The sequence below is a fragment of the Alosa pseudoharengus genome, unplaced genomic scaffold (assembly GCF_046254945.1).
Source record: "Alosa pseudoharengus isolate Yale_2024_CS ecotype anadromous, Long Island Sound unplaced genomic scaffold, YU_APseudo_1.1 YU_APseudo_1.1_scf_22, whole genome shotgun sequence".
Lineage (NCBI taxonomy): Eukaryota > Metazoa > Chordata > Actinopteri > Clupeiformes > Clupeidae > Alosa > Alosa pseudoharengus.
Window position 1 is genome coordinate 14,777,480 of NW_027468680.1, and position 10,000 is coordinate 14,787,479.

At 43.9% G+C, this 10,000-nt stretch overlaps 1 protein-coding gene across 2 annotated transcripts in view; it reads left to right on the top strand.

Annotated features, from left to right (window-relative positions):
* The window catches only part of plekhh1 (pleckstrin homology domain containing, family H (with MyTH4 domain) member 1), a 78,677-nt gene that overhangs the window by 56,658 nt on the left and 12,019 nt on the right, over positions 1–10,000 (top strand). For both annotated transcript variants that reach the window (XM_076300687.1, XM_076300686.1), the window contains 12 exons: positions 140–221; positions 420–584; positions 748–1,514; positions 1,747–1,819; positions 1,916–2,007; positions 2,132–2,279; positions 4,862–4,998; positions 6,347–6,457; positions 6,743–6,829; positions 7,333–7,491; positions 7,840–7,920; positions 8,144–8,323. In XM_076300687.1, coding sequence (XP_076156802.1) covers positions 140–221; positions 420–584; positions 748–1,514; positions 1,747–1,819; positions 1,916–2,007; positions 2,132–2,279; positions 4,862–4,998; positions 6,347–6,457; positions 6,743–6,829; positions 7,333–7,491; positions 7,840–7,920; positions 8,144–8,323 — 2,082 coding nt within the window. The remainder of the gene's footprint in view (positions 1–139; positions 222–419; positions 585–747; positions 1,515–1,746; positions 1,820–1,915; positions 2,008–2,131; positions 2,280–4,861; positions 4,999–6,346; positions 6,458–6,742; positions 6,830–7,332; positions 7,492–7,839; positions 7,921–8,143; positions 8,324–10,000) is intronic.

Below are 10,000 nucleotides of genomic sequence, written 5' to 3' on the forward strand. Positions count from 1 at the left end.
GATTAAAAGAGAGAGATTCCGTCATTGACCTTTTGAGCATTTTAAGTGGCCCATTAGGCTGTATGTCTACTAGCTGAGCAAGGCCTGAAATGTAATGTTAAAACCCATGTCAAAATGGAGTCATTAAAACTGTGTGCAGATGGAGATGGAGAACCAGCAGCTGAAGCTGGCCAACCTCAAGCAGGCCGAACAGATCCTCAACCTTCAGGACAAACTGCAAGGTAAGTGGATGCTTCTCAAGGTCAGCAGTCCTGAGATGATAAGCCATGCAGTCTCTCTCTCTCTCTCTCTCTCTCTCTCTCTCTCTCTCTTTCTCTTTCTCCTTCTCTCTCTCTCTCTGAGTATGTGTTATTCTCTCTTTCTTAGTCACAATCTGTCCGTTTCTCTCATGATTTATTGCCCTGTGTTGTTGTTCAAAGTGCTCCAGGAGGGTCCCTACTCCTCCACGTCCCCCTTGTCCCCCTTATCGCCCAGTCTTGATGCCCACCTGGTGCCCTCCAGCCCACTCTACCCGCCCAGCTGCCCTGGCACACCACCTGCTCTGGAGGACGGCTGGAGGCACACCCCCTCAGGAGGCTCCGCTGGTAGGTGTCCAACCACATCCTCCGCACCTTCCTCATCTTCTGCAAATGTCCAGCTCATATAGCATGATGGATTTTTATTATGTTAGGCATTTGCATTTATCAATGATTAATAATGATTAATTGAATTACAAGCCTCTGTCCTTGTCCCCTTGCTGTTGTGTAGAAGCAAAGAAGAAAGCTCTGGAGACGTCAGACAGATCGTCCTCTGTCGACAAGATGACCGTGTCCAAGATGGTGGAGGGTGCCACTCAGGGCCGAGGCAGAGGGGTCGTGGCGGGAGGCCTCAGTGTCCCTCCGGTCACCACCGCCATGGGGGACCCCCCCAGCCGGGACCACTCATCAGACGAACTCAACAGCAAGTTCCGCCTGCACCGCCTCCGATCGTCCTCCTCCACCTCTTCCTCCTCCTCCTCCTCTTCCTCATCGGCCTATGAAAATCCGCAGGCCTCCCTGCTGCTGCTTCCGCCCGCGGAGGCCCCAGCGTCCGCCCTCGCCCTGTCCGGTGCCCCGCGCTCGCCTCTGGCGCCCTGCTTCTCGCTGCCCGCGGGCACCAGCATGACTCTGCCCAAGGTGCGCACGCCGCTTAGCCCGCGCGACAGCATCCAGCTGCTGAAGAAGCACCAGAGCCAGCCGCAGCCCGGCCTCGAGCGCTTCCACCACATCAACGTCAGCATCGACCTCGGCTGCGCCGGCCTGCCGCTGCTGGCCCGGAGCCTGTCCCAGGTGCCCGCAGCGGCTGCGCCGCAGGTGGAGGAGACGGACATCGACGACGGCATGGAGGGGGTGGAGGAGGGTGCTCAGGCCCAGGCACAGGCCGATGTCGATCAGCCCTGCGCCGGAGGAACGCTGTCTATGGGGCTGGTGAAGGAATGCCTGGATCCGGATGCGGTGAAGCCCCCAACACCACCGTTACACCGCTTCCCTGCCTGGGTAAGAGGAACGAAGGGAGAGAAGGAGAAGGAGAGAGAGAGAGAGAGAGAGAGAGAGAGAGAGAGAGAGAGAGAGAGAGAGAGAGAGAGAGAGAGAGAGAGAGAGAGAGAGAGAGAGAGAGAGAGAGAGGCAAATAGACATGCAAATATCTGAGTTATAGATAATATTTTCACAAATAATTTTCAAATAACAAATAATGCTAATGGAACATTAAATAATGGCTCTTTTACAGGAGAGTCGTATCTATGCTGTGGCCAAGTCTGGTATGAGGGTGTCTGAGGCCAGTCCTGCTGCCAAGGGTGCAGGTAAAATACTCAGTTGATGGACTTCTCATAATCTGGTGCGTCTTGTTGTTGTGTGAATGAATTACATGGCATACGTTGTGTATGTGTGTTTTACAGTGTCCAGCCTGTCCCAGTACCCCTCTGCTGGTCCATTTACTCACCTAATGTGTAAGAACATTAGTGTTCCTGTCTACACCACTCTTAAAGGGGTAAGAATGACAATGTGATCTTGTTGCACCTTCAACATAAGTACCTTTTTAAAAGTTTAAAAGTAAATGTTTGCCTGTTATGTATCTCTAATGATTGGCTATTGATGTTGACTCGCTCCTGTAGAAAGCCACACAGATCAGTACTTCTCCTCTGGTGGAGGAGGACTCGGGCTCCGAGGATGACACCAGCTCTCTGGGCTCCTTGCGGAGCTCCGTCCTGGGGCCTGACCGCAAGGGCAGCACTCCCAGCAGTCCCCGCGCCCTCAAGAGAGGTGAGAGCCCCCAGCAGCTCGAACAGGAACCCACTCTGTGTGTGTGTGTATGTGTGTGTGTGTGTGTGTGTGTGTGTGTGTGTGTGTGTGCATTTGTTCTGTAGACATCATGTCTGGTAGAAGGTCAGGTGGTGTGGCATAGGGCGGTGGTTCTCAACCGGTGTGCCGTGAGGCAAAGTGAAGTGTTAATTAAAAGGTGTTAGGTATAGGTATTAAGTGTTTTTATAAGATAGGCTACAGATCTATTATGCAGCTCAGTCAACATCATGTGAAAAAATATGGGCATAAGAATAAACACCCCTGTTATTGCCTATATTAATGTGTGTATCACTTCATAATTAGTAACCATAAGTCAGTGTGCCTTAGCGTTTTGGTTTCATCTTTGGTGTGCCTTAGCCCCCAAAAGGTTGAGAACCTCTGTTCTAGAGTAGGCTATGTATATTATTTTTATCATTTACTGTTCTGGGGTGTTCCGTTCCGAGAGGAAAGAGCAGGAATCCACTGAAGCATCCACTTGTGCTGTGATTAACAAAACTATCATAGAGCCTGTAGCCTGCATGGAGTCGCATGTTAACTACATCTCCCACCTTCAGCTGCAGAGTCGCACCACTGGACAGATAGGATTGGCTTCCATCTGTATCATACTGTCCTAAATACGTGATCTGCTCTGCATTCTTAAACATCTTGATCCCCATCCAGTGTGAGGCTAGATTATCCATGACTGTGAATCTGAAGTACCGGTAGTAGACTCCCTTGACTGGAGCTGTGAAGGAGCCTGTCGTGCGGCTCTAGGCCTGTTCAACATTGGTGATGTGTTTAGTTCAACTCAGTATTCCCAGCCTCTATGTGTCCTAATTCAGTCAGGCCTGCTGAGAATGCCACCTTGGGTTTCTCTGTAATCTCCTTCAGATTACTTCAGTCTCAGTGGCTGCCAGTCTGGTCGTCACTGCAGTCAGCTCTGCCTCTTATGCTGCAATTTCCATCTTCAGGTTCTTCACCTCAGTCTCACTGGCAGCCAGTCTGGTCTCTTGTGCTGCATTTTCTATCTTCAGGTCTTCTATGTCAGTCTCAGTGGCAGCTAGTCTGTTTTTTTGTGCTGCATTTGCCATAGTCAGGTTCTTCACAGTCTCACTGGCAGACAGTCTGGTTTCTTGAGCTGCAATTTCCTTGATCAGGAGTATCACTTCAGTCTTCATATTGATCAGGTCTGTGTGGTGTGCTGCTGTGTCATTCTTCACATGTTCTATGTTAGCCTCAGTGGCTACCAATCTCTCAGTCTGTGCTGCAGTTTCCTTCCTCAGATTCAACACTTCAGTTTCACTAGTAGCAAGTCTGGTCTACTAGCACTGCCATCTCTGTGTGTAGAGCAGCATTCTCAGTCTCTGTTTTATGCAGCAGGGATTTGGTGTTTTTGAAGCTCCTGTTGAATAAAGCTCAGTTCCCTCAGCTCCACCATCGAGGTTCCCAGGTTATGCACGATGTCTTTGAGTTCCTTAAGCTCAGTCGAGACATCCAGCTGAGTGAAGCAGCAGCAGCTCCAGTAGTCTGGCTCTCTGTCTGAACTTCAGTCTGGGTGCTCTGAGTCTGAGCTCCACACATGGAGAACAGCATCACCAGCAGTGTGCTGACAGCCGTCATCTTTGCCCAAACTCTCTGTCGCACACAGCAATATAAGTACTAATAGTAGTAGTAGCTTTAACACTTTTGTCTGAGATGCTATCTGTGAACATCCTTATTTTATACCTTTTTTAGTGATTATAAGAACTCTTAGGCTGGACTTAAGCCCAGGGACACAGATCACATCTGTATGATATGGTGTTTTTGGAAAGTACAAACCTGTTGCCCATCTGTTAGCATTTGTTTAAGCCCAAGATGAACACAGACCTGGGGCCCTTAACAGCCATTGTTCCCCACCTTTACAGCATCAGTCGAAATTGTCTAACTGAAAAAAAAAGTCTAGGCTCTTCCAGGTACAAAGTGGTTGCTGTGTCCCTCACTTCTACTGTCATTGCAATATTGTGTTGTGTAGTGATTTATTATGGGGCCTGTAAACTAGGCATGTATACCTGTATCTATCTGTGATAGCTTCAGTTCAGGAGTACAGGCACTGAAAATCACTCGCCTCCATCAAAAGTGAGGACCCACAGGAATTGCAACCAGGAACCTTTGTGTGTGGTGAAGGGGGGTGTATTTCAGGGCCTACTGCTGATTAAGGTCATGGTTTGTGTTCTTGTAAGCACAGGCACTGAACGTCAGTCTATAAATCTGTTTTTACAGAGGCTTTGGCTGAGTGAAATGGTTGTGGAAAATGCCTATGCAGAAGTTTGTGTCAGGGATCATGGATATTCCTATGGAAGTTTGTGTCAGGGGTCATGGATATTCCTATGGAAAACTTGACATGATGTTATGCACATCTGAGTTTCCACGATGAAGCCTGTAATGGTTTTTAATGCTGTTCCACCTCTGTGTGTGTGCTTGTGTGTCTGTGTGTGTGTGTGTATGTGTGTGGGTGGGTGTGTACATACACGTGGTTGTGTGGAATTGTGTCTAACAAATGTGTGTGTGTGTGTGTGTGTGTCCAGGGGTGTCAGTGTCATCCATCAGCTCAGAGAGTGACTATGCCATCCCACCGGACGCATGTTCTCTGGACAGTAACTACCTGGAGCCTGAACACAAAGTGCAACGCACCTCCTCTTACTCCTGTGAAAGCATTGGACCGGTAGGAGACGAGGAGTTTTTTACATTCTTCATTTACTACTATGTATCTTTATTTACTACTCTAGTCTATCTTTATTTACTACTCTAATGTATCTTTATTTTAGGGCTGTCAATCGATTAAAAAAATTAATCTAATTAATTACATACTCTGTGATTAATTAATCTAAATTAATCGCATATATAATTTTTGCTGTGAAGGTATTTTAAATATTTAAATTCAAATGAATCATGGAATAATCTAACCTGACTCTCGCGAGGAACGAAATTCATCTGGCGAGAGTCAGGTTAGGAATAATCAGCATTAGTGACATTAAAGTTCAAAAACTCTTTTATTATTATTTTCACTGTTCAAATAATTGCCATAATAATCTATGATATGACCTAATATGCTGAGGAAATAAATTCAAAATGTGCTTCGGGAAGAAGTTTTTTTTTTTTCACATACAAGGCATTTCAGGCCAAAGATATAACCTAGGGGACACAATGAAAATTAATTAACACTCCCCTCAATGTCAACACTTATTTCTTTGCATTGATGTGCGACTATAGAGTTGATGATAGAGTAAATTCCTTGCTGCAGACATTGCAGAGGACTTTATTTTCAACACTTTATTTTAGTATTATCAACACCATCAGGCCATTTTTTAAAAGTAAATGTTCCAATCAATGATCCAGGCAGCACGTTTTCTTCTCTCTCCTTCATTTTACAGTCTCATACGGAATCGATTAATCTGCACTAATTTTTTTAATCAGTTATTTTTTTCTCAAATGAATTAATCGAAATTAATCAGTTATTTTGACAGCCCTACTTTATTTACTACTCTATCTTTATTTACTACTCTAATCTATCTGTATTTATACTCTAATCTATCTGTATTTACTACTGCAGTCTATCTTTATTTACTACTGCAGTCTATCTTTATTTACTACTGCAGTCTATCTTTATTTACTACTCTAGTCTATCTGTATTTACTAGTGTAATCTATTTTTATTTACTTCTGTAATCTATCTTTATTTACTTCTCTAGTCTACTTTTATTTACTACTTTAATCTATATTTATTTACTACTCTAATGTATCTTTATTTATTACTCTAGTCTATCTTTATTTACTACTCACTCTCTTTATTTACTATTAATCTATCTTTATTTACTACTCATGCCCTCCTTATGTTGGATGGGAGAATATAATAAATCCATTCACAACATGATTTATATTTCTGTTATTCTGAGGGCCATTCAATTCCAGTCTATAAAGGCAAGTTGCATGAATACACATCAATATTTACTCATACACATACACACATACACACATAGTCTGTGAAACCTTGCTGCTGCTGTGTGCCCTCAGGAGATGCTGGAGAAGTCGGGCTACCTGCTGAAGATGGGCAGTCAGGTGAAGGCATGGAAACGCCGCTGGTTCACGCTGCGGAATGGAGAGATCCTCTACTACAAGTCACCGGTCAGTTCCCACTCTCTTCATCTTAGAAAGGACCTCTTGTGTCTTGCAGTTGTCACAAAGTTTGTCCGTCCATCCTTTTACAAATCTGTTAAAATTGACGCCTAGTTGTAGCAAAGATATGAATTTTCCATGCCTTTGAGGTTAACCTTGGTACCCCTTTACTGGTATGGCTAAAACGGAATACATTTAAATTATGTCAGTGGAAACATTGATACTGTTCCCATGGAAAAATCAGAAATGTGATGTGAAATCTGAACACACACTTTGTGTGATCTGTGTGTTTAGAGTGATGTCATTCGGAAGCCCCAGGGACACGTCGAGCTGAACGCCTCGTGTCGAATCGCCCGCGGAGAGGGGGGGCAGACGTTCCAGGTGAGAAATGCCACCTGTGCAAACACATTTCCACACACGTCATACTCATTCATCATCATGGATCTAATATTTTTGTTTCATGCCAAATTAATTTATGTTGCTAAAACTATGATCGTTGACTGTTTTAATATCTGCATGTGGGTTGTAAGTACATCTGTCCTAACACCATCAGAAGAGAAATGTTTTAAATTAAGGGAGTCTGGCACATGCAAAAATATTTGTCGATGGTAATAATGTTCAAAATATGAATTCACTCGTGCCGCAGGCTGAACTGGCATACTTGATTGTACAGAAGACCATTTGAATAAATATAGTGGGAGAGAAATGGGAACTTCAATTTGTTTGGACTTGTTAGACTGCTTTTGTGCTTCCCATAATTTTCCAATGACCCTGTTGAATAATTGCCTGATTCTGTAATCCAGATTATCTGTACTGACTGATCTACAGTGAGAGGTATTACTGACTGCGTGTTCATTCATCCTGTGTTTTGTCATGAAAAACAGCTCATCACGGAGAAGAAGACCTTCTATCTGACAGCTGACTCCCCCAACATTCTGGAAGAGTGGATCCGGGTGCTGCAGAATGTGCTCAAAGTCCAGGCTACCACTCCGGTTTCCATGGACACCGCCGTCAAGCCAACTGTACGAGGCTGGCTTACAAAGGTAGAATTCAAAAGATGTATTCACAAAAACGTAGGAATGAGATCCTTTTGAATGAGATTCTGAAGTTATTTAGAACCTTTACACAAGATTTGTGAAAGTATGCACTATTGAATTACTGTAAGAGAGACAGTTACTTTTAGAATGTGGTTGATGTGTATGTGTGTGTGTGTGTGTATGTGCATCCATGCTTGCCTTTGTACCACTGTAAGGTAGATAGTCCAACTGTCCTTTTAGCAAGCTGGGCAGTCTTCCAGAGCCCTTAATGAAGCTCATTTATCTAAGGTCTTCCTCTGGCTCTCCCTCTCCCTCATTCTCTCTCCCCCATTTGCTCTCTGTCTCACGTTTCAGGTCAAACATGGCCACTCTAAGCTGGTGTGGTGTGCTCTCATTGGGAAGGTCTTTCATTACTACCGCAACCAGGATGATAAGGTGATGTTAACACACACAAAACACCTTATAGCCTTCCTGTGAAGGTTTCCCATACATGGATTAAGCCAAGTTCTTGACAAAATCTCCATTGAAAAAAGCTTTTAGTCCAGGGCTAGGCTTAATCCATGCATGGGAAACTGGGCATTCTGTGTCCAGTGGTTGTGAGCTATGTGTTAACTGAACTGTGACAGTGTGTGTGTGTGTGTGTGTGTTTTTTGTTCAGTTTCCTCTAGGTCAGCTGCGCATGCGTGAAGCAAGGGTTGAGGAGGTGGACAGGTCATGTGACTCGGATGAGGACTATGAAGTCGGGGGACGTGGTTTCCTGTCGTCCCACTGCACACTAGTGGTCTACCCCAAAGACCAGAGCCCCACGTACATGCTGATAGGAACCAAGCAGGAGAAGGTAAATCACAAACACACACACACACACACACTCAATCAAACACACAAACACACACACACACACACACTCAGGGCCAGATGTACGTACATTTGCGAACGTAGCATTATCAGCGTCATGGACACACCGCAGATTGCGAACACTGTCAGACCCAAGTATCCGTCATATTTATCAATCGTTCAATCCTTAGTGTAAACTGTGCCTTTCTCTGCCTTTCTCCGCCCATAAACGCAATTTACGAACGTCCACAACTGAATGGCAGCGCCTACATACAAGTGCAGTTGAATGAAGTTAACTGATGACAACATTAAAAAGAATCAAACGTTTAGCGATCATGAAATAATACCATACATGATAAGATGTAAACAAGCAGGGAGATAATGAAGATCAGTAGTTCTACTCAAACTACTTGTGCACGTAGGCTATGGAAGATTGGTCAAATCTAGCAAGTAGGAAAAAGTGAATGACATGAAAGTGAAGTAAGACATTCGAAAGGCCAACGAAAGTTTAGGTTGCTTTTGGTAGTACAAATACTTTCACCACAAAAACTGATGCTCTAAATAGCGATTCTGTTGTCATTGAAAGGTTCTCTTATTGACGCATTGAACTGCAATTTGGATTAACACCTGCTTTTACAAGGCGGAAGTATTTAGGCGCAGAATAGACGTGCGCTTTCAGAAGCAGTCTTTGTACATACCGCGGAATACATAATTAGGCGCTTACTCTTCCCCTCCCATCTTTTTACGCTAAACTTCCACTTTCCCCTGGATCCTCCCATGAATGCATATGCATGACATGACAAACGCAATCTGCCACTTTCAGCTCCCGCGACAGGCAGTTTGCGCTTTTACATCATTGCGGCCTGTTTGTACATACCTCGCAATGATTTTACATGCACATTATGCATGTTATTATACATGATTTTCCAGTGAAGTGTTCTCTGTGCCACTGGCTACAATATGATCAATCCAGCCCTGTGTTTACCGATTGGCAAGATGTTGTTTTCATGAAAATCTGCACCCTTTTCCTTAAAACAAACCTTTGCTCATTGCAGTCAAAAAGTTATGTTTTAATTTCATCAGTTCACAAGATTTGTTTCCAAAACGCATCAGGTTTGTTTAGATGTTCCTTTGCAAACTTCTGGCACTGAATTGTGTGGTGAGAAACCAGGAAAGGTTTTAATTGAATGACTTCACTGAAGGTCATATTTGTACAGGTGCACCAGGTGCATATTTGTACAGGTGCACCACCACTCCAGACTGCTAAATCTTCCTGAAGGTCAAAAGGGGGTTTTGATTAGTCTTTCAAGCAATCCTACAAGCAGTTCTTTCAGAAAGTCTTCTTTATCTTCCAGTTAGTCAATTTGACTACCACCATTCTTCCACTGTATGATTTAAAAGAATAGTATATGTTGCTATTTTCTTATAGCATCTGCGGTTTTGTGTGCGTACAGTTTAATTTTAATACCACCCGAAATCATTCACACAGATTAATCACACTCTATGATGCATTGAGCATGTAACTGGACACTATTCAAATGTTTCTTTTTAGGATATTCACTGAAAATTGACATGCAACTACACACAACCAAATAAATGATCAGTAACATGCATTAATGCACAGATTCTCTCATGATTTATGATGTAATATGTATATTATGAAATGAGTTGTGATTATGAG